We start from the raw sequence: 25,998 nt of genomic DNA on the forward strand, positions 1-25,998 counted from the left end.
GAGCCGCAGGTCTCGGAGGGTGCCGCTGTGTGGGGAGGAGGATGGAGGTGCTGTGTGCTGGGGGGCTTTGCACAGCACCTATGTCCACCAGCAGGATGTCGCCACAGGCCTTGGCACCCTGGGCCTCAACTGAGCACCCGAAACAAGCGGGAGAGCCGCCAGAAGGGTGGTCCGGCAAGGCCAGTGTTAGCAAGGCCACAAAGAAACGGCGTTGTTACAGCTCTAGTTCTCAAAAGAAAGATAACATTCCAGAAATTCAGCTTACAGCTGTTACAGACACATTCTCCCAGTACCTGCCATTGCAGAAAAGAGGTCAATAACTGTGTTCAGCCTTAAAAAGACAAGCTAGGTTTTTCTGCCTCAGTGGTACATGGACTTAAACTAGAGACGACTCTGCAGATAGAACAGATCTCTATCCTCATCTTGTCCAAGGCAGAAAAGGTAGAACTGACCATGGCAAGCTAGCCCATGTTCCCACCTGAGAAGTTAGGTAATAAAACTTCCTAGCAGCAAGATCACACAAAAGAAAAAGAAAAGTGTATTGTGTAGCGCTAGATCATGTTTAACTCAACCCTACCTGCAGAAAAACCAAGTCTTTCCACCTGCAATTGGAAACCTTTCTCAGCTAAGTGCTCCTATCCCTTTTAACCATTCTTTTCCTAAAATGCAGAAAGAGTAGGATGTGAATTCCTGCCATATCTAACAAGACTGATTCTATAAACAAAACAAATGCAAATAATGGAGTGCTCGCTTTGTCCTGTCTACTGCACACAGTGTCTCAATTTCCCAGCTCCTCCTTCTGCTGTACCCACACGTGCCTGAGGCAGCGCTTACACGGTCGTTTGCTAGAAATTAACAACTATTTGGGGGGCCTCTTACCACAACTTCTTTTATATAATTCTGAAAATGAAAATTCTGTACCTGCTAAGAAAAAAAAACATGGAAAATTAAGAGATGGCCACTAAAGCTGCGTGAGCACCAGTTGACATTTTGTAACTGACATTTACTTGCCCAGTGTACAATTACAGCGGAGGCACAGCAGAGAGCAGGAGTTGTTGCTGGTAGGTAAATATAGCTTTTCAAGACTACTTGCTGCCCTTGCAGATGAGGTCACATACATTTAATGTCTATTTTAAACTCGGATACTTTTTAAGAATCCAGTGACCAGGGTAATCTTTATTTTTTTTCCACATTAACAGACATTTAGAGGAACCAAAAAACCATAATAGGCAGAATATTTTTAGTACCTCAAAGTTGTTTTTCATTGTTATTGTGGCTTAAACCCAATGGAATTCAGTTTCCTTATTTCAGTTACCCTGGACATAATTCATTGCTGTTAACAGTCGAGAGCCTAAAACAAAACCTTTCTTTTTCTCAAATAATGTTATTTCCTTATCGCATATGAAAAAGCAGATTTGATTTTATATAAAAGAGTCTAAAAACAGTCAAGTGGTTATTCAGAACAAGAGGAGTATTATCATCAAATGACAAAAAAGCAAATAAAATTAATTAAAAAAAAGAGGAAAACACCAAATCCTTTCTCAGGTGACAAAATAAAGTCATGAACCCACCCTCGTTATACCTTCTTATGTCAAAACCTCAGAAGTGTTTAATTAGGAACCCATCAGACCAATTTAAGAAAGCAAGTTTCTCCATGAGATGGAACTACATAACTTGTTATAGAAAATAAAAGCATATTTAAGGAAACTAGCCTTTATAAAACACAAATACATTACAACTATACAACAGCTGTATTACTAAGCAGTACTGATTTTTATTGTGTCTTAATGTTTTCATGTCTATGTGTTTTGTTAGAAAGTGATATATGATAATACAAAGGATTTCACATACTTGCAGATATTCCATTTCTAAGCTATCGTTATATGTGTGTTTTAAACACCAGCAGAAGTGCAATACCAGAAATAAGTAAGTACTTATGCAATTCATTGGCTTTAACAAATCAGACTCTGTGAGGTATAGATGTATGCCAGCCTTTTGAGAACAACAAGACCAGAAATTGCTTAGAAGCTGCCAAAAAAAATTCCTGGGTTAGTCTGAATGCTACCAAGAAGCAGCTCTCTAATACAACATTTAACGTAGGAGTGAATGCACGCAGTTATAAAACCATTCTTCCTGCTCGTTCAGCGGCATCACGTGCTGAGAAACCTGTATGAAGAGAGAAAACAGAGGTGAAACAGCTGTTTATTGGAAAACTCTGTGTACGTCACCTCAAGTGCTACATAAGCTAAATGAGCTGTTTCAGTACTTGTATCACTAACATTAAATGATGAACATTCTGCATCTGTAATGACAGCTGGCATTCAAAACGTACTATTGAATTTCACTGCATGACAGCAAAAAAATCCACACGGGACACTGAGCCTACAATTTGTATTGAATGTAGCCAAAATTAAGATTAATAATCCACCTTACAGGATCAGTCTATAGATAACTAAAGCGTCAGCAGCAATATCAGAATGGGCCCCAACCCTGCCTGCGTCACGGGACTGCATCTGTTTACATCGGGTTTGAATGCAGCTACACTGGAAAGCTGTGAAATAGAAAAGTTTGGATGCCTCTTCTTTTAAAGAAAGAGACCACAGTTTTAGAATAATAAAAACTGGGTTTTCTTCATAAATTAATGAAGAAGAATATCAGCAGCGTTTGTAATGCATTTTCAATCTCATTCTATCCCTTCGAAGCCTCACTTTGAATTTTCACCGAAGCCTGCCCAGCCCTGGAACAGGGATCAGGAGGTCAAATTGTCTTGTGGCTAAACACCATCCAGAAGTCAAGCTTAAAAAAAATTAGCCATGTGCAAAACACACTGTGTGTAAGGAATGCAGTATGTATGATTTCTGTCTCTGCTTTGTCTGTTTCTCACAGACATCTATCAATCTGATTAAAATTTGCTAAGTTAAAAAAAAAATACCCATAGGAAAAGAACATTTAAAAAAGTAAATGGACAACAAACAGGCACACATACGAAGAACTGAACAGCTATGGACTTTTATAGCAATCTGCACAGAAAAATAGGGATGGATCAAGTACAATTTCAGCTTTAACACATCAAAAACTGTATCTGATCTGTACTGGTGATAAAGATGCCAATATCTGCATGCTTATTATCACGACAGAAGACTTGCAAAAGGTGACTGTAAAGACGTTAAGGGATTGTTAAATTTTTGCTTAGATTTTAAATTGGCTAAACAGTAAATAAATCTTACCGTCATGGACTTTGGTGCCACTTCTACAGCAAAAACAGTAAGTCCCCTATTACTTAGGCAGTTCCTACTCTTCTCATTGCTGACATGAATGATCACTTTATTTTCAGACTGCAAGTGAAAAGACACAAAGGAACCCATTAGTTTTAATGGTTAAGTGCCTGCTCTTTATGTCACAACTACACATTCCTTTCACTTCCTCATCTTTGCCATTTTACATGATAGAAATGCTTTAAGGATGCTGATGTCTATTTTCTTTGAAGAGAAATAATTTCAAAGGTACCTTGGCATCATCAGAGCTCAGATCCATTGACAAAAGTCATTTAAGACTCATTGAAATAACTTCAGCACTTTTGAACACACAACTTGGGAACACCATTGAAGGAGAAAACTATTTGCCATAGAATGTTATAGTTTCTAACAGTTTACATAGTTTCAAAAGGTGACTGGACAAATCTTTTCTATAAAAATACATGAAGGGGTTGAAGTACAAAGAAAGTATTTGTCTCAAGTAGTCCTTGAGCTGCAAATCACCAGAGGCCAGGACTGCGATCTGGAGAGGAGTCACTGGATGCTTCCCCAATTTTTGTTTGCAGCATCCTCTACAGGCCATTTCTGAAGGCTTCATTAATAGAGATTTTTAAAAGTATTTGATGAAATTAACATAAATATAATCACTTAAAGCACAGATGTTCTTGCTACAGCTGTGCAAGAAGGATCCAGTATATAAAACTGAAAGCTTGGTAACAAGAAATTTTTTAACCATCAGTTTATGTCTGAATATTGCCTGGGATAAGACCTAAAGAGATGCTATTATACCCTGCTATTCAGTTGTCTCCAGATAAAGCTCAGTTTGACAGAGACACTGGGAAATGTCTGATTTTTAGACAATGCTATCCAACAATATCTGTATGGAGAAATGGAACAGAAACACAGTGACTTTACACAATCAGCCTTACGCAGCAAAGGAGCTACTATTAAACTGGTAAGGACTGACCTAGGAAAAAACAAAACAAAACAAAGAGCTTTTTCTGGTGCTCACAGAGTTTGTGGACAGCAGAATGTAAATATGGTGATTCTTGAAATATGGTATCACTGCAGAAATGTAACCACAATCCAGTGTTAGGCTGCTTATTGCTTTGATCTTGCTGCCCTGGCATCACTTTGATGGAGTCCTCCTTTCTCCAGGACAGTGAGATAAAGGCAAACAAAACAGCTATACAGGAAGACAGGTATGGCAACAGGAACAAGGTCACAAGTATTCATCAAGCACAGAGGGCATACTATAGTCAGTTTGTGCTTTGGATGCTAGGAAGTGCCTCATTAAGGATTTCTTTTGGCACACAAATGGACACATTTGGTACTGCTTACTCTGAGAAATCTGAAGCTCTGTATGCAAAGTTTTTTAATCTCCCCAGCTCACACCCTGGCCAGGGAGGGTTAGAAGACTGACACCTTTCTCTACTCACCGATTAAATACACATGCAAGACTAAAACATAGTCCCTCGGGAACTAGCATGTCTCCTTAATTTAATCACAGATATAACAAAGAAACAATTATTTCCATTGAAATCATAAGTAAAACAACTGAAGATTTAATCAAACTGCTTGCACTGCGGGAAGCTTAGAAGATGAGAGATGCAGAAAACTGCCTTTTTATTGTTTCTTTCCAGACATTTACAATACAAAAAATGTCTCCAGCCCACAGATTCTACTGAGATTTTCTGGGAAGTAGTTGCTTCAACGCAGCACAGTGGTGTTTATGGGAGCCAAATGCTGTAAGTGGCAGTGGTCAGTGACATTAATCGGACAGCATCCAGTTGCCTCAGTACAGACCTCACCTCCTTCTCTGACATATCCCCAAACATATAAATAACTCCCAGATATCTACGCAAAAGGGCGAAGTGCAGATCTAAACCCGTAGCTCCAAGAAGCCCTGGCATTTAGTCCTAATATTACTCCACCAACTCACCCCTTTTGCGTGGTTGTCCATTTAAAAATACTTGCTGTGATCTTTTAATATTTAAAGCAGCTTAAGTTTAGCATTTTACTGCACTGTATTTATTTACTCACAGTTTCTGACATAAATGGAACGGAATGAACAACACATTCATTAGGATCTATGCAGAAAGGTTTAAAATCTCTGCTTCTCACCAACCACTTCTGCTTGGATTTACAATTGTTAACTTGGATTAGTAATAAAGGAGACTTGCTAGCCAGTTAGCAATTTATCCATGATATGCTTCTAAAACACAATCACATGCAAATCACACTGAAAATATTAAATAGTGTAACTGCTATAGTCTGCTCTTTCTGTAATTGTATTTCTTGTTCTTAGTATTTGTTTTCTGGTATTATGAACACGTATGGCTCCAATAATTATCAAAATATTGAATTGGATTGTGAACACAAACACTCAGATTCTATATGATAATTAAAACTGCCTGCCTCATCATAATAAGCTGTCCCTTCCAAGAGCCCTGACCCAGACCCTTCTGAAGTCTGAGTCATGTCAAAAAGAGCTTTGTATCATTACACCAGGCGCTATTTTTTAAAATGAACTAGATATAGAAACTTGACATCAGAAATATCAGAAAATGTCATTCTCAAAAACGACGCAATGAGGGAAGAACAACAGCAGATACTACCACAAAGTACCTTACCGAAGTCTCGTGCCATACCTTATTTTCAATAACAGAAGTGATTCTCCTGCCCGCTTTGTAGGTATAGATGATTATATTTTCACAGCCATCCATTACTTTGGCCTCTCCTTTATTAACAACAGACTTGCAAACAGCCCTGTTGAGTTGCCAGCTCCCTGCCTCTAGATACATGGCTTTAATTCTAGGCTTGCATTTTTCTGCATAGATGTCAATGACAAAGGGGCATGCCTGCAATGGAGAAAATTAGGTTTATCATCACTTCATCCGTAGTTTTTCCCCTCAGATTTTCATCCATAGCTCTCAAGTATTTTAATGTATGCTCTGAATTATCCAAATACAAGTATGCCACTGAATATTAAATATGCAATATCTTAAACCTAAGGACAAATGAACGTTTTCCATGCCTGTCACAGAACACTCAATACGCAGTTTGGTGCATTTGGCTCCAACACAGGAAACCCTTCCCTGGACAGCAAAACTTAAAGGAATTAAGATGAAGTATGGATGTATTTCAGTGTCTGAAATAAACCTGCCTACTTTACCTGTCACACTCTTGCTATTTGTGCTACTTCACACACATTTAAAACATCTGCAGTGCTGCATTAAGCACACTGCTTTTGCAGTATCTTGGCTAAGATTAGTACGTGTAACAACCAGGAGTTTGCATTTCCTCTGACTCAGTAATAGCACCTCGGTTTCTTTCAAATGGTTATTTGAATCCACTACAATTTCTCAGTTGTCTTTAATTCGTCAGGATCAAGGCTTCTGTAATACCAATCTCTCAAATAATCTGAAATCAAGGAATTAAAGTTATAGACACAAGTTAAACATATATACATTTTTAGATTGACTAAAGCATTTGGAGAACTATGTTGTCCTGTGGAAAGCAAATACTGGAGCCACAAACCACAGCTAGTATAGGGCACAAAATAACTTTTCGGTATTTTGAACTTGGTAAAAAGCTCTCCCCAGAAAATCTTCTCTCTTAGAGAATAGCTCCCTCTTATGTCTGAAATGCAGAAAGGCAGTTTTGTAGCTGCTCTGCTATCCGTACTCATTGGAAAAGGAGAAAGTGCTACTCGTCAAGAAATCGTTCACCCATGATCTCGGTATTTTTCACAGAGAGGCAACTGAAGTCTCTACCATACTCGGTATTTTTGGTTATGTGTATATATTTGTTTCACATACATAAAGTTTTATATGGTGACTACACTGGCATGATTTAGTTTAACAAAAGTTAAAGAAATAATATAATCAAAGAATGATTTTAAAAAATCAACTTTTCTTGAGAATAAAAGTTAAATGATGAAAATTAACTGCCTATTTAATGTTCATTAGTTTTTCATAATTTCTATTCATTAAAGATATCCTCTTTCTTTAGTGAGAGCTATTAACACCAACACTGATAACTGTTTCTGAAACAAAAAGCAAGCAAACAAACAAGTGCACAGAAACATCAGAGAAGTAATCCCTGTAAAGTAATGCGGCTTGGGCCAAGAAAGTGACATTTTTAAGCAGAGTAAGTCCTGCATTTGGTAGGTTTGCTGACAGGTCACAGTTTACCATCACTGTCATCACTTCCCACCAGCAAGGTGCATAAATTCTTTCAGTGGGTCTAACCCAGGATCCCTTCCTCTACAACCCCACAAGACACTGGCTTTCTCTTAAGTAAAAGGCAAATTTCCTCTTTCAACCATGTCAGTGTTACACTAAGAAATAGGATATGTTACTGTAGTTACACATGTGCAGCAAGTTGCACGTAAAGCAGTTATTTTTGCTATGTGGCCATCATACCTCTGTCATTTCTAATGCTTTGTTGTAGCCCAGAGACAACAAAGTGACCCAAAGGTCACTGGGATCCCCTTCACGGTCATTGGCTTCCATGAGATTCAAGTCCATAAATCCCTGTCTTGTTAGTTCGTTCTTCTTCATATCAAAATTCTCTGTTTAAAAAGAAATTTATGGTAACACTTAAACATCTGTTCTCTCTTCAAACACCCTTTATCCTTCTAAAGCTGAGCTCCCACTTATGTTAACAAGGTTTAAAGATGAAGACACCTTGCAGCCTCAGGCTCCCCAATATTGTTTGGGAAACAGTGTCCTTGACCAGACATGACTACAAACAGCTGCCCCCTTGTATAACCCAAAAGAAGGTGAGATTTCAAAACAGGAGGAGTTCACACTGAGGTTTTTTTTCCTTTTTACTAGCAGTATGCATTGTGGTTGAGAATTGCAGAGTGGGGTATATTAGGAATGGGAAATGAAAGTCTGCTAAGGCCAGCACCCTTAGTGCTTGAGATCCTTGATACAGAAGTGATTTACTTAGTTCCTAAAAAGCAATAAAATGCCAGTAATCCTAACACCCCTCTCTTGATAGAATACCATAGATCGGCTGCTCTAATGTCAGCAAACACATAATTGAAATGTTCTTGTGTCAGGGATTTTTAAAAATGGTTTTCACGTCTTCATAACAATGCTAAATCTTTACTATATATTATTAAAAAGGGATTACCAATTTAATAAATCTATCTAAGGGTACAGATGCTGTAATAAATGGCTTGAACTTTGGTGTTAAAATTTATGATATTCGTTTGAACCCTTCAACTGATTAATGACCTGCTAAAACATTTGCCATATTCTCTTTTCCCCCTCTCTTATACACTTCACACATGCATACATCCTTCCTGCTCATGTTGAGACCAGCGCACAGAGGCATAACTCTGATAAAGTCAGGAAGTGTGGAAAAGCATGTACAGGGATAGGAAGATAAACTAATTTATAGTAGAGTATTTTTGTATGAGCTTTCCACCATTTGGGAAAAAGTCCAGTATCTTAGAGTGCTTTTCTTCCTCATCTCACTCACAGAAGGCTCAATCTCACAGCTGTCACATAGCACAACATGGACAAACTAACACACCATATATGAAACTTCAGGAGAGATTTTTAATGAAAAACCACATTTGTCTAACAGAAAAATATTTGCAATAGGCATTTGCTAATGTTTGATTTTCTAAACAATCATAAGCTCTAGATGCCATTTTTAAAGCATCATATACACACTAATTAAATGTCCCTCTCAACACTTTGTCATATATGAAAGCAGTATCAGCTTAATCTGCAAAAAGGAGACTGATTCAAGGAATACCTGCTACAGCTTAATTCACTATATGATCCATGATTAGAAAACCTGTAGTTTTGGGCAGCTATAAAACCATTCACCTACAAAACTTTGCAATTAGCAGTGGGAAGAGTTTTCTCAGCAGACGAGCAGTGGCACATGAACCAGAATTAAACAAAACAAAGGACAGGAGACTGAAAAAGGAAAAGAATTAAAACAAAGGGAGAAGAGCACAACATCTACATGTGTTCTTGGTATAGGCTGCAAAATGCTCAATTCTTCTAGCTATACACATAGTAGTAGGATGCTACAGTTGTTTATAGCATCCTACTATGTAGGATCTATCTATCATAGAATCATTTGGTTGGAAAAGACCTTTAAGATCAAGTCGAACCATACTATGTCACAAGTAGATCGATGGTCCTAATCGGTGGTATCCAGCACAGCAATGAACTTACCCTTACATACAGCCCATGCTTCCTCATCACATTTCTCACCACTAGTTCTCAGTTCAAAGAAATTGTATTCCTCCAAACTCAGAAGGCCATTTCCATCCAAATCAATTGTTTCAAATATATCCAATAAAGCAGTTCTAAAAGATGAAAGAGGCAGAACTATTTCCAAATACTTCTGTTTCCTTTACTGTCTCATAATACTGTCAGTAACTATTAAGTCTATTTAAGAATATTCCGTACCAACAGTATTTTAGTAACACACAGCTTTTAAAAAGCTAGATGTTACTTGGAGCACACATCTTTGCTATAGTTACCATGCCCATTTGGGAACAGGACTCACCGGAACTCTTTGGTCAGAGCTAAGTCTCCATCTTCACCTCTAGACACCAGTTTGGCTTCACCAGTAATTTGTGGTTTTACCTTCTTCAACCTACAGCCTGTTGTGAATGGGAGTAGCCAGTAAATGCCTGATCCAAGCTCCCCTTTCCATCCAAACATCTACTCTTAAAGGAAGATAGACAAGTTTGTAAGTTACTTCTCAAATTATACCTTTTTTATTACTAGTAATATTCATACAGTGATTAATTGCTTGAAAACACTGGTAATGCTAGGTTCTTTCCATAAAGAAAACATGTCTACAGTGAGATGCTGTGTGATGCCATTTGAAAGACACAAAAGCTAGTGAATCTCTTAGTTATAATAAAAGTTACAAAAACATACAGCACCAGAGATGAGGGAAGAAGAGTCATTACTAGATATTTCTAATAAGAGTCTTACCATTTTTCAGATTTGTCACACTTTTTAATTGTTAGACCTGAAAATAAAAGCAGCCAGAAGCAGAATGACAAAACCCACCGTGTTTTTAATTTCCTCCCTGGTTAATCCACTTTGTTCAAACAAGCAACAAAAACATCCTACATAAAAAGTCACAAGTGCCTTAGGTTTTTAAGAAGCAAGCTGAGTTCGCTGTGGCTTGGAAGGGGGAAGCGACTTAACGCTGCCATTTTTCCTCCCTTATTTCTGCCATAGGATAAGAATATTCTGTGCACTATGAAGTTCAAAATCGTATATATGGCAAGGAGAATGAAAATTCAAGGAAATTTTAACAGATTTTACCTTTGAAATTTTGTTTTTGAAGGTGCAAGGATACAAGTGAGTTTCCACAGAGGATCTGCACAGAGACCCAGCAACTCTGCAATACTTGCCAACACACCACACCTCATGACGACGTGGTCCTCACAGGAATTTCATTGAGCTTTCAAACAAGTGGCTTGCAATTCAGCCCATCCAAAGGGCATAACTAATATTATATATTAATAAGTATTATTACTAATAAAGGGCATAAATATTACATCTCACCCCGCACAAGTTCTGTCAGTTTTGAAAGGGAACATGCACAGAACGTTTCTTCTCTCCTCCAGCCTGAATTCCTTCCAAACACATGGGAACTCGCCCATGCAGCATTAACACATATGCTAAAGGTATAGCAATTAAAATAGGAATATGACAAAAACAGCTCACCTCTTTGTTTTGTTGGTCAGTAAAGCTCACAAGCTGTAGGTTTTCTTGGGTTTCATTTTCCTTCAGAATATACAGAGCCGTATCGACTGACAACCAATGACAAGATTTTCCTAAAAATAAATACATTCCCAACACAAACACTTAATAATGGCACAAAAATGTATTTCTTTGAGCTCCAAAGTAGATATTTCCATGGTATTTATAATATCAAGATGTTAAAGAAAAATCATTACATGCTATTGGGATTTCCTTCCTACTTAGGCCGATAAGATAAAATGTTCCAAATCTTGTGACTGTCTCACAGACAATGATTACTAATTATTATTAATTAATAGTTCTAATCTTAAAACTTTTTGGATTGGAATGGAGGCCTGGTTTTACGTATGTTGAATAAATGCTGTCTGAATCACTTTGATTTCTCATAGCTGCTCAGTTCCTGAGAGCAATCAATCAATGAGCTATTAAGTGGTCTTTAAGTTAATCAGACCACAGCAAAACAATGAATGCAGGGACTTAGTTTTCCTGCAGTTAGGAGTCAAGAATACCAAAGAGTGGCTGCACACCACACATCTCTACCAACGTGTAACAGGCAGTCCAGATTTTTGGGATCTAATGGCTCCTGTTTCACAGAAATAAAGAGGAAATACTCTACTGGGTGGGGGGGGGGAATAATCTAGTGTAGCAACCAAATAAAGCCCCTTGGTAAATCACCAGAAAGAACAAAGCCAATAGCACAAATCACAAATGCTGACTCATCTCAGGTGGCGCCAATGCCGGGCTTCACTCTTTTATGATGAAAATTAAAATAGGCAGACTGAACTATAAATTCCTCAGAGAAGACTCCTAATCAAAACATCAGGATACCATACTGCCATAAAAAGCCATGACCTGTTTTAATTATTTACAAAAATATTTGAAGAATGTAATATTCACTAAGTCTTGTATTATTATTTCCCACAAAGTATATTAACACCTAAGAGACAGATACTGCAAACAGTGCTAACATTTGAATTTTGTAATAAGAAACTTCACAAATCTATGGCCAAAATAATCTGAGGTTGGCTGACTAAAGGGAGAAAGATAATGGACTCAGCTGACCTGCACTGTCCAGGCAGTGAGCACAAAATGACTAAGCAGAAAATATGGTGTGATGAGTGAAGTTATATTTTCAGTAGGATCCTGTCAACAGAATATTGCTGTATTGCAATATCGCAAAATATCACAAAGTACTGAAAGTGAGAAAGGGAGAGATGTATCAGCAGAAAAGAAGATATTTTTTCTAGAGGAAAATTCTCCAAAGAAATACAAACACATCTACCTTCTACCTGATGAAGGCTTAAAGGCTGGATGGTAACACATACTGCAGACCTTTGAGGCAAGTACAACCTGTACTTGTGACTAATGATTTCACCATCTTCTTCTAAGTAGAAGCATCCTTTGGATTGTGCGCATTGCCATTCCTGGAAACGAAGCAAATGTTAGATGTTGCCTTCATCTCTGATCAAGTTAAAAGCACCTTCTCTGAAATATATTAATTTGACGATTTAATAAAGCATTCAAAAATACACCACAAGATACAGCACTGATCTACTCTTTTCCTTTTCCTCTCACACAGTCCTTTTAGCAGTCAGTTTTTGCCCAGCAGTTAGTAACATTGCTTCACTTGTGAAAACACTTGAAAAACATACAGATTACCCCAACGCTCAAGTAGTTGCAATGAAATTTGAATTGCCATGAAGAATCAAAGTGAATTCATTAAATTCTTTGAACTGTGTGATTTAACACTGAAAAGCTGGAAATTTCCTACATTAGTTCCATCAGGCCGATCAAGCAAAGAACATAACTCATTAGTTGAGCAACAAGGAGTTATTCACTCAGAGAAATCACAAACACAAGTACTTGCCAAATTAAGTGATTCTTCTTGGTTCTGTCAAAGCTGTTGGAAAGACAACCTGGAAACTGCTGTGTTTGTGAATAATACGGTTTTCTAGAGGAGCCATGATTTTGCTGAGATGCTAAAACAGCTGTATGCTTCAATTGGGTCTTTTGTTGTTGTTGTTGGGTTTTTTGTTTGATTGTTGTTTTTTTTAAAACAGTAAGTCTCAATTTTCAATTTCAAATAACATTTGAATAATACTTCTGACTGACTAATAACTCCATCTAAGGTCAATCTTCAGAGTACTACATTTAATTCCTCCTCTTAAAGAGCCAGTTCTAAATACAATGCATTCACCCTCAGTAGATGGTACCTTACAGACAATGACCTAAAGGTGTCAGGCAAGAACTGGACTTGCCAGTGTACGTACACCCAGGATGCCACGTAACACACTTGGTAACATACGCAGCTCTGGTCCTAAATTTAGATTTCTCTATTCAGAACTCTACATTTCTTAAGAATACCAATTACTCAGGGACTCATGGATTTAAGGGTCTTCAAGCCTGTGCCAGTTTTGCCACTAATTTCTGTAGGAACAGGATCAACTCCTCTATACTAAGCATTTCTCATTCAAACATCACCAAATTAATCATTATACTCCGTAGTGCTTTATGAATTTTTTCTAGATTAATCAAAACAAAGAAAGAGATGTACTTTGAGCAAAGTCACACCTGCGTTGGCATTGAAACTCTGCAGAATCTAATACTCTCTCTCACTCCATTTTTTGTCTCTGAATCACCCTTACAAGTTTCATCCAAATAGCACAAACCCAGCAATGAAAAGAAACTCTTCACACTAAAGGAATAAAAAGATATCACCCTGAAAACATCAATGTGGATAAATACTGAGAATTCTGAAGTTTACACAGCTGGAAACCCTCTTAATCTCAAATTACTTGTTATTATGTAAGACTATCCTGTCACATCCAAGATGTAGATGTAAAAGCAACAATTATTTCATCCCCAGTACCCCAGTAATTTTGGTAGCATAATGTATTAGCATTTTAGATGTCAAATTCCACTAATTATATTTGCATACAGCTGACAATATGGAGTACTTTTAAGTACAAATGCTATATACTTTGCAACTCACTTTCTCCTGTTCTTTGGAGGTCTGGGATTTTTAAAGAAAATTAAGACTTTGCTAAGGAAGTTCTAAGAGCCTTTAAAAGTAAACATTCATCCTCAGAGCACAGGCTATCAAAGAGATATTTGTATGTGTAAGAAACATTTTTCACTTCAGGCACTACTTCCAAAAAGGAACACGGATGTAACTGCACTCAGTTTGGCTTTCAGTAACCTGCACAGCCAACAACATCCCACCAGGTCTCACAACCTTGCATACTCCATGCCATGACTTACCCCACAGCTTGTAACATGTATTTTTGGTTGGCATGAAGAGGCGTAACATTAGGAATGGCCCTAGAAAATATAATTTCTTAAACCCACAATAGTACTACATGGGTTCTAGAAAAAAAAAGGAAGCCAAGTGCCATTTAAAGTGACAATCTACCCAAGAGGTTGCTAGCATTAAGCCCTGTGGACAGGAACTTGCCTATGATACCTGCTCCACAGAGTCAGAGATCAGTCCCTGGCCACCTTTTATGTGGTGGTATAGACCTAATTAATAAGGCCATCTGAAAATTTTACACAGGTCTTTATCCATGAGACAATATTTCTAGTGACAAGATAAGCAAAAGGGATCAAATCAAGGAATAATTAGCAAAGTGAACAGAGACAAAACTTACTGGGCCTTAATGGCGAGGGTTAAATGTTGAGCAACTGAGGGTTCTCTCAGTCAGCCAAGTGGATAATGGGAGCAGATATTAACATCAGACTCAACATAAATCAGTGCTAGAATGTGAATACGTAGTCTAATCTGTTAATTCATCCTAGTACTATTCCGTTCTCAGTAAACTGTTTATGCCAATACTTGCATGACTCCTAACTTCATCTAAAGTCCCTATGTAATACATTTCTATTTTCCCTTAAAACTGGACACAGCTCAGGTAACTGGTTGGTAGCTTCACTTAGTCTCGGAGCTGAATACCTTAGAGAACTGTTTGAAAAAATTAATGACATTTCAAAAAGTCTAAAGTCAAGAGGTCTGCTAATGAAGCAACATGGCTGTTCTTTGACACATGAAAATGCATAATGGAAGTTTAAACAGCGGTCCAAACGTGTTATAAGTATTCAAAAAAATACTGTGACAATTTTCACATACAAAAATTACTCTAACGACCACGTCTTATTCCCCCTTTCTCACTACAGCAGTGGTCCTCAAACCATCTCACAGACAGTCCATGGAGAGCAGCTTTGTCCCGTTTGTTTACCTTCCATTTTTATAGCTGTTATTTCAGACAAAAGAGTCCCTTTTTTGCAGTTTTGCATTCAGATATATACTGTTCCCACAGGGACATGAAATACTGAACTGTTATTCTTGCAGAGAGCGTAAGGTGGTGCTATATTCTCTAAATTATCCATGTCAAATTACAAACAGGTACGTAAACTTGGGAAGCTGAAAGATGCTTTTTCTGTTCCGATTTTAGTAAGTCACTTCAACACATTACAAAAATTGTCAAGTAACAGCTAACATAGTAGGAAATGTTTGTATTAAAAACGTTAATCAAAAAGAAATGTTAGAGACTACTTGTTGCTCCCAGTGCTGGTCACTGCCCAAATAATGCCTTCTACTGCTGTTACATTGTAAGTCATTATTTAGCAGTTCACATGCTTATGCATAATTCACAATAAAAAGCAGTATTTGTGAAATTGTTTCTATGATTAAAGCAAAGAACTTCTGTTCAATGCTTTGTTTTCTACAAAACTCGCAGGTGAACTACAAGGGAAAAAAGTCTGAATGCAAGATAAATAAGAATTTTTGGGTGCTAGATTCTGATATGCATCACAAATTAAACACTGCGTATTTATTCACTGATTTTGATAAAATTTGTATTGTGACCTTAATAGTTTGGGTTAAAAAATCCCAATAGTTCTACTTACACCTTTTCACATCTATTGGTTAATTTCAGTTTTTTTATGATGCTAAACAACAGTAACTGATATCTGTAGCTGGATTTTTTCCCAGTCACTTCTTACTGGCTTGTACAAAGAAAGAGAAATCCAATACTGCGAAACTGTGCGATGCTTTTGTATACTACACATGTTTGATCAAGGTGAAATTGCAGGTTAAATTGCATGGAGGTCCAGATACCTAAACAGACTGCAAAAGATTCCTTTGAGATTATGTTTTTAAATTTTAATATAGAACAAATGTCACTGTATAGCAGTGTCGAAGATATAAAGGACTTCAGAGTTCAATAACAAATACAGAGTTATTTGAAACAAAAATGTAACTCATGAGAACAATCAGTTCAGTTTTCTAGCAGCAGTTACACTATGTGGTCATAACCATTTTTTCCCTTTTATACAGGAGTCTCAAGGTGCACATTTTTAATGTACCCTAGCAGTTTCCAGTTAATGTTTTATATTTCTACAGCTATTATTTTCTGTTGAAAGAAAACTAGTAAAGGTTCAGTCAAGAAAGGGAAAACAAAGGAAAAAGATCAATATTAACACTCTACAAATATTGACTTAGCAAAGTGACTTTGTTGTCTTTCTCCCACAGGAATTTATATTGAATGAGTGATTTATTTAAAAGAAAATACTGATAGAACATATTAGTCTAACTAAAAATCAATATTTTCAGCCTACAGCATATATTTACAAATTAATGCCCAACAAACTGAATATGCTCACAGATCTGTTACTTATTTCCAATTACCTTTCATATAAAGGTTTATGATACACAATCTTTCAGACTACTTAAGCATTTAAAGTTCTCACCAACCTAATAAATTATTAAATTTTAAATTTCTCAAAAAGTCATTAAACGTTTTATCCAACAGTGGTTTCATTTATAAAAAACACACTTTGTTCTATTAAACCTTCACACCTGAAAAATTATTTTCAATAACTAGATGTCAGCAAAACCAACAGTATATAAAAATGTTAATAATAATATGTATCAAGAAACCTCTCACTGTTTATAGCTGTCCTTGACAAACCATTAATGAAACATAAGCTAAAAATCAGAAAAAAATGGTTTCTTATTTAAAATGCAATAACATGCATGCCTAGAGGAAAACAGCGTAATTTCAATGGGATCAGTTTATGTGGTACCTTCATCGCATCTGGCTCAATTAGCTTTGTGTTTCGGTTGCTACTGGGACCCATGCTGATAGTGGTAGAAATGGACGCTTTGCAACTCTGAGCTGATGAAGGTCTTGAAGGGGTTCTGTTCTCACCTATAAACATAGATATTTAGTTACAGTTACATTATTTCAAGCTACTCCTAGTACTATTTATCATAAAGTCTTCATAATTCATTAGCCAAACGTCTTTACTTCCCTGGCTGTACATCCCAAGTGAATGGGGCATTCAAATGGCAGCACCTTGGAATCCAAATCTGCCTGAAGGACAAGAAATTGTTATCCCATCATTCCATTTACCTTGCAATCAATGTAAATCTGTCCTAAGTGGATAGGTTTAACCTGCTGCTGTATTAAAGTTATTCCTTGTCAGGACAATGTTGTTTCCCTGACAGATAGCACATCACTTATGCACCGTTGCCCAACACAGTTACTTCCAAGCCTTTACTTTGTGGTTCCTTATGTAGGGGCAACTGTGCTGTTAACACTTGTTGATTTAGCTACATAAAATCAGTCTTGATCAGCGTTTTGTCATCTTTGCATCTTTTCAGTATTGCCTGGAATTGAAGCAACTCAAAGTAAACAACACATGCTACATGAAAATATTTCATCCATGCTACCTTTGCAGTCTGTTAGCCTGTGGTCATTTTCCAGTTTGGGAAGGTTTTTAGTTATCTTTGTAACTTCAGGAAGAACATTAAACTCTCATACTGATTGTGCTTGAAAAGCAGCCTTGATAGTTGAAACAAACAGACTGCTTATTGATAATGTTTAAGGTTTCATCTCTGATCTAAGAAGGAAATAAATAACTTGCCTATGTTGCAACATCATTTTCTCTCTTCCTTCTGGACTGTTGCATGTGAGAGTCAACAAAATTCACCCTTAAGAATTTGAGAGTTTCAGGTCATAGGTGCAGCCAAAGGCTATTTGAACACGGAAGTCGGACATTCTACTGAGACATCTACACAGTTGCCACAGGAGAAATTAATTTTAATAAATAACATCCTCACTAATCTGAGGAAAATTAAACTACTCAACTGTTTATTGCCCCAGAGCACAATCTCCAACAGAATGTAAACTCCCAATATGAAACATAAATACCTTTTGTTGGTGCTACTTTGTGATCAGTTTTCCTTGAGATCCTGGCTGATTGTTTTGACACTGGCAGTGTGATCCCTTCTGAGGGAGCTTCAGCTTGATTTCCAAACTGCTGTTGCCTCAATCGACTGTCAACTTCCAGTTTCTCTCGGGCAGTCTTGCAGCACTGCTCTTTGGTGGTCATGTATAAGTCACAAAACTTTAGATAAAGAAAAGTAATCCCTTAAGTGAAACATTCTTTCTCACAGTTTAAAGGATTAAAATGTAGCATTATTAAGGAAAGGACAGGTCCATAGGTGTAATGCAATTTCTCTTAAAGCACAATATTAAGATTGATTTTAATGAATCAGAACAATGACTCAAGTGACACAAGAAAATGGAGCCATGATTCAACAAGGAAGTCCAAATATTTAATGAAAGTTAAGTGTGACTTTCAATCCAAGAAGTGATTTATATTTCTTTCTATATATTTGAAGACTGATTTTTTTTAAATATATGATTTTTAATAAGAGGCTGTTTTTCTTTTATGAAACTATATTTAGGTACAAATCTTGGTGGACTGTTTGTTCCATTTGACATTTAGTTATTACTTAGAGATTATGGCAAAAGCAGCTGATAAGATGTACCATCTTGAAAATTAGGTGTCCAACATTTACAGTAAGAAGAAATTATGAAATGTCAGTCATAGCAACTCTCAGAGCTAAGTTTGCTGTCAGTTCCCATCTTTATCCTGCCACTTCTTTAACTCTTACCTCCACAGATGCCATTAGGCTTTGTGTTTACTATTAGGCTCTGCCTAATACATTAAGTTCACTTGTTACAAAAGTGACCTTTTCAAGGATAATAGCCAGATAAAGTGAGGGAAATAGAAATATATACCAGCCCATGTCCCAGTCCATAGGCAACTGGGGGGTGGCAGGGGTAAGGTCATCAACGGACCAACACACGGAGGTGGTATGTATTGTACCTGGTAATGCGGATGCTGTCAAACCAATAATACAGGAACAAATAATATCACTCTGTTTGCCATACCTTGCTGTAGTCGAGTTTGCCACTGCAGTTAAAATCAGCTTGTTTAATAATGGCACTCACTTCATCCCGAGTCATTTTTTCGCCTCTCTGCAATAAAAAACAATTCAGTTTGTGCTCGTAATAAAAAATGCTGTTCACCCACAACACACATTTGATAAAAATATCAAGAAAGATTGTCTTAATATCCTTTCAAGGAATCTCATCTTGCAATACATTCAAGTAGATTTTGATTTTAATCAAGTAGAGGTCAACATTGTGAAAAATTACAGCCCTACAATGCTACTAAATACTGAACAGATGAATTGCATCAGTTTGTGCAATCTTGTGGCATCTTTTGGAAACCTACCATGAATGATAATTAAAGCAGTTTTGGTGTCTTCCATAAACTGGGGAATCCCAGCTCTCAGTCAATTTTACTTACACTGTAGCGTGCTAACAACCAAGAGCTAATTTCATAATAATTAATTTAACTTATTTACTTGAGCTATTATCCTTACAGCAGGACAGTCTACTCCACAATCTAGTGCACGTTGTAAACTTGGGAGTGAAAACTAATGTGAATTTAATCATTGGTAAACATGTGATGTGGACATATGGTCCTGGAGCCATAGTGGATTGTGACAAATCAAATCCTGATCCCCCCCTCTTTGGACAGCACCAGTTGCTAGCACAGGCACATCCAGGAAAGTTTTCAGTCTGGGTCTATATGATGCAATGCCCTGACTTTATGGAACAATACAGAGTTTATAGCTCTTTGTAGCATAACTACAGTAGCACACAACATCTGTTACTTCTGCCTTTCATTACATAAAGAATGTTTCCTTACTCTTGCAACTGTATCTTTTTTGTTCACACAGAATGAGGATTCAATGTACTGCCACAATGTTTGCAGTAAACAAATAATTCTGTTTTATTGGGTCAACCACAACAAATACAGTACGTAAATTGTTTGTTCCTTCTGCCCCAGTTTGCTCTCCTCTACATTTCCTTAAAATTGTTTTATTCTCACTCTACTAGAATTCTACTAGTAGTCCATTTTTAATTGTTACTGCTCCTTAGTGTTTATGTTGTGCAAGATGATTGGCTTTTATGAGGAAGGGGTTTTTTTGGCTGTACAGAGTAAAAAAGAAACCTGACAGAACAGAAAAATAAAATCATTGTGATCATCTCTGATGTACATCTTTGTAGTTTAAAGTCAGAGCATCAGCTCTACACCAACTTGGAAGACTGTTCCGTTTCAGGGGTTTTGTTTGTTTGCTTTGCAGATCCTCAGAGGACCTGCATTTTAATCTGGTCAACACTCATCATTCTAACATACTCTTGCTAATGTTTTCTTTAAAGTTTCATCTGCTACAATCTCATATCATCATAAAAAACTCAGCTGTTATTTAAAAAAATATTCTTTTCTATCCTTTCAGATTATACAATGAAACCTAAACATATGGTGGCAGTTCAGCAGTGTCTCAATAGAACATTCTGTGAAAGTATTAAAAATATTTTCTCTGCCAGCTTCCACCTACAAGGTGCAATTGCTGAAAGGAACAGCCAGGTTATCAACTGCAACACTAAGGGGGGAAAAACAGTAAGAAAAATCGTAGGTAACCACAGAAAACTAGACATAAAAGTGCAAGGAAAAAAACCCAGAACCCAACAAATCATGAATCAGTTATCAGTTCTTCTGATCAGCAACATGTGTGTACATATTCAGAATAGTTTTACCGTCTAATTTCCAAAATCTCTATTAATGGTTAAAAATGGGTAATTTTCTACTGATACTTACCATTGTAAGAATTTTATAAAGTTCATCATGTAAAATATACCCAGAGTTATCTGTGTCTATTTTTCCAAATGCTTCAAGCAGTTCAGTTTTTGTAGCTGGTTTTTCTTTTTTTAAAATAGTACAAAAATCATCAAAATTCAGCGTAGTAGTTTGTGAAGTCCAATATTTATTAACTGTCTTCTGAGATGGATTTCTTCCAGCCTGTTGAAGTACTGAACAATAAAACACAATATTAACTGTATATTCCAGCTGTCAGTAAAGGATTTTTCTCAAAACATCCTTTACTCACTTTCTACATTCAGACCTTTTCTTTCAAGCCAAATCAATCCAAGGGAAAAGCGGGTCTAAAGGACAGTTTTGCTTACAGCCTCAGCCCTGTGCTTTACTGACTGTGACCTTCCCTGACCTTGAATTCTGCGTTTGTACCAGAGAGGTTCAATCAACCCAAGCGGCAGATGAGCTCACTCACGTATTCTTTTGAAAGGAGTCACAAAACAGGCAGTGCCTGGCATCCTTGATCATCCCTTCCAAACTATGATCCAGTATGGCAGTGACATGTGCCATGCTGCTGAGAATCACATCCACTTTCTTCTGCAGGGAAAGGAAGAAGCCAGGGAGCAGTCTGTGACTTTTTATAACACAGCAATATCACAGGAAATATTTTCCTTAAATGCTCTGATCTGCAGCTTCCACTTAGTCATGAGCAGTCTTCTACTACATTCAATGAGATGTCTCCCTTAACTGAAGTTAACAGGTTCAAATCATTAATTAAGCAAAATATCCATTAATTCAAAGACAGTCTCTTCAAGGGACAAGTGTAAAATTCAGCCCAGTGTCTATTATTTGTCAGCTTGCACATTATTTCTGCTGAGATCCACATAAGTCTTCCCATTTACTTTGCCAAGAATTGAAAGCTGGTGTAGAATTTATCTTAAATAATCTTTTATGTCTCATCTATAAATTTTAACTGATCAGTTCAAATTACACAACATGAACTTAGAACTGATCTGTGTATCTTAAGGGGTAAATTCCTTCCGTGCCTCCAATAACCTCTCCTGTGAGTCTGCAAACCTCTGTGCCAATTAATGCCAGTTATCATGGCGATTTTCTGTGCCATGGCAGATGCTCACTATAAACTGAACTGAGACCAACTCAGTCATTTGTCTGGGATACGAAAAATCCATTGCGGAAATGTCACACTCAAAAAGCAGTATCAAGGCCCACCTCAAGTAAGCAACAATGCTACTGTCAGATTTGGTGGTGTTAAACAACTCACTTAGGTTCCCTGTAAGCTGTCAGCTGGTATTGACTTCTGCCTATTCATACTAGTGATTTTCAAATTAAAAGCTCTGTGTACAATTCCCAATTCCACAAGCCATACAACACCTAGCAACAAAGATTAAGGATTTGAGGAAAATGAAAAACGTTGAGAAATGGTAGTTTCTGTAAACATTTAAAAACCACAATGTGACATATTTTGTAACAGGTAAAACAATGAAAATGTCTTCAACGATACAGCCACCAACACTGTATTTGAACCATGTTGAGAACTGAAATCTGAACCATGTCTAAAACTGCTGTAAATTCCTTAAAATAGTTACAGAGTTTACACATTGGGATACTCTCAGTACTGAATTGCTGACTGCTCTTTGTAAACTACACACTACAGTCATCACACAGAATCACAGAATCGCTCGGCTGGAAAAGACCTCTGAGATCATCATGTCCAACCGCTCCTGTCTACCCCCTAAACCATATCCTTAAGTACCTCATCTACCCGCTTTTTAAACACATCCAGGGATGGTGACTCCACCACCTCCCTGGGCAGCCTGTGCCAGCTTCTGACGACCCTCTCAGTAAAGAACTTCCTCCTTATCTCTAACCTGAACCTCCCTTGGCACAGCTTGGTGCCGTTTCCCCTTGTTCTATCCTCCATCACCTAGGAGAAGAGACCAGCACCCACCTCTCTACAAGCTCCCTTGAGGCAGTTGTAGGTGGTGATGAGGTCTCCCCTCAGCCTTCTCTTCTCCAGGCTAAACAACCCCAGTTCCCTCAGCCACTCCTCATCAGGCTTGTTCTCCAGAGCCCTCACCATCCTTGTGGCTCTTCTCTGAACACGCTCCAGAATCTCAACATCCTTCTCTTACAATGAGGGGCCCAGAACTGAACACAGTACTCGAGGTGCAGCCTCACCAGTGCCGAGTACAGGGGATGATCACCTCCCTGGACCTGCTGATCACACTGTTTTTAATACAGGCACACAATAGTTATGGGGAAAAAAATATCTAGTCATTACCTAAACCAAGTTGTTCTTTTGATTTAATATTTTCTAAACTGCTTTTTAAAACAGTTAGATAAGCTGCTCGGCAGTTCATGTAAAAGATCGCTTCTTCCTCATGCTGGGACTTCTTTGCTTGGGAACTTTCTGAGCGTGTGGCTTTCTGAACGGAGAGGGATGCGTTATTCTCAGGGCTGCTGGCCATTCTGCAAAGAATACAATTAGTTTGTATTTGTTACTGTCTTGCCTGTTTAATAATGCCTCTGCTTTGTCCTCTGAAGCACAAATCATGCTAACATCACGTGTTTTCCATTTTCTAAATCTGAGGTGGGAATACTTACCTAAGCTTGTAGGTAAGCACCATGAGATCTGCAAGCAAAAATAGCTTGAGCTCTAGTTATTATTCACAATTTATTCCTTATTAGCAATTTAAAAGTTTCAATTTATTGCATTGTATTTTAATTTCAGATGTTGGATGTCACAATTATTATATAATCATGTTATTTGAAAGCATTAAAAAAAACAAATTTTCAAGTTATCTGCATTACAAACCATTGCTATCCATGTTTAGAAATAAACCACTGGGACCTGTCCTTCCTACACATCTCCACTAAAATTTGTACTTTTGTCACGTTAGCTAAATTCTCCCAATGACAGAAACAACGTGAGAATTTGTACAGAAGTGCACCTGTTGGCTCTGATGACTTTACTACATGGTTTACACCTAGTATGATTTGTCACAATGGTAAACTAATTAACATACCATACTTACCACTGTTTTGGCCTCAGTGCCACTATTGTTACTACTGATCACCAGCAGTAGAAAAGGTGGAATGTTTTTAGGAAAAAAAAAAGCCAATTTAAACATGGCCGCATGTGTGAGAGGCACAGAATTATTTAAGACGTTTTCACCAAACAATACCAAAGTAAATATTATAAAGAACAGATGCGGCGCTTATCTCATTGGAGAAAGTACTGTGGCTCACGACTGTGACTGCTTCACGTCATGTGGGATTCCCTATTATATTTCTTGGTGTTAACAGCAGTGTAAAAGCTTCCTTTGCCCTCCAGTGAAAACTACATCTGAGCAGGTTTACACTGAACTGCATATTCGTCAGGATTTCCTCCCTCACTCAAAAGGTGACTTTCACCTTCCCAAGCCTGAATTAGCTGGAAAACTGAGTAGTTTTATACTACGCAGGGACATTGTGTAACATCACAAATACCATATAACATTGTGTTAAAAAAGCAATACAATAATCATTAAATTGACTGCATGTTTTTTTCTGGTGCAAATCCATACCAGAATGGGCTTTTGGGTTTTTGTTTTTACAGTTATAACTGAATAAAATTAATTGCTAATAGTGACAATGGTCGAAATTTTAACCCTTAATCCTACTAGTGTGTGAAGTTAAACACGCTTAATTTGAAGAGCTGTCTAAATTAACAGAAATAAGTAAGTCTGAAGTTAAACATGTGCATAAACATTTACATAACCTAGACCTTTTAAGTACAAGAACGCTTCCCATATAATTGTAAGAGAATGAAAAAAACATTAAATGTGTTTTTTTTAATTATTAAAATGATTCAAAGCAGTAGCTAACATTGTTTTCTCACCAGTGGGCAGTAAACTTCAACAGCAGCTTCCTGCTTTTGCCAAGGGTGATTAAGGTTTTTAGAAGGCCACCACAGAGGGACACTAAATCGTGTTGTACTGTTGCTCTAACAGCTTCTCATAATATTTTACCTGGTGTTGACTTCAGAAAACATATTCCAGTATAATAAATTGAATATCTCAAGTTCAGCAACAAGACAACGACATCATAGGGTCCCCTTCAGGACTCATTGGATTTTTACTCAGGAGGCCTAAATCACTCTCACTTTCTTGAGTTATATAGGTCTTTTACACTTGGGAAAGAAAGATAATAATCGCTTATCATGGATGAAGTACCCTATTTATAATACACAGACCGCCTGCCTGACACTTTAATATTACAGTGGCATTAGAAGGACCCCATAGGGACACTGTGATACAGTCTGGTTACTGCAAACGGGTGTCACTATAATTAAGCACCAGCATTACACACACAAAATAGAAGTGGGTTAAAGTCAAGGAGGAAAAGCAGAATAAATGTTAATTTTCCAGTAACTAGATTATAAAATGTGAACTCTCATTTATACTCCTTAGACTTCCCATTACCAAAATATTTCTTACGTGGGCCGCAGTTCTGCCAAGAAATCCAGTGAGCAATAGCTTAGTGACAGCAGCGCCAGCAGCCTCATGGCTTAGGTTGTTAAATTTTTACTGGACAAATGACACTGCAGACAGGGCAGACAGAGGGGAGCAAGCCAGCCTCGGCTGAAATAGGAGGAAAACACAACCCAACTCTTACTTTAAATTTTAGTTCCTACGATTCCAACAAATAAAAGCATCTTCCAAGCAGGAATTCAGTTATTTTCTTCCTGACCACACTGACCTTTGCTACTGGGGTCCGGGGCTGAGGTTCACCTCATCCGCAGCAAACACATCCCAACAGGGAGACCCTTCACGCTGCTGCTTCTTAAGCTCTTTCAGCACAGAGGCCTCGCTCACCTTAAACGAGGAAACTTTTACCACATGAATCCCATTACCTCCCTCTCCGGTGGACGCAGGGGTCTTCTTGGACAAAATTAACTGCCCACC

The 25,998-nt window shown here is 37.5% G+C and overlaps 1 protein-coding gene across 1 annotated transcript; it reads right to left on the bottom strand.

The window, feature by feature from the left end:
• Positions 1–2,091: 2,091 nt before the first annotated feature.
• Positions 2,092–23,520, bottom strand: EFCAB7 (EF-hand calcium binding domain 7). Its single transcript, XM_010184385.1, has 13 exons — positions 23,334–23,520; positions 21,038–21,249; positions 19,258–19,344; positions 18,229–18,424; positions 17,099–17,223; positions 12,300–12,441; positions 10,982–11,091; positions 9,801–9,958; positions 9,464–9,597; positions 7,682–7,830; positions 5,906–6,115; positions 3,228–3,335; positions 2,092–2,166 (listed from the first exon to the last, which is right to left on the bottom strand). Exons 1-13 carry the CDS (start codon positions 23,518–23,520, stop codon positions 2,092–2,094), a joined length of 1,893 nt encoding a protein of 630 aa, XP_010182687.1.
• Between the last annotated feature and the right edge of the window lie 2,478 nt (positions 23,521–25,998).

The sequence above is a fragment of the Mesitornis unicolor genome, unplaced genomic scaffold, assembly GCF_000695765.1.
Source record: "Mesitornis unicolor isolate BGI_N332 unplaced genomic scaffold, ASM69576v1 scaffold39625, whole genome shotgun sequence".
NCBI lineage: Eukaryota > Metazoa > Chordata > Aves > Mesitornithiformes > Mesitornithidae > Mesitornis > Mesitornis unicolor.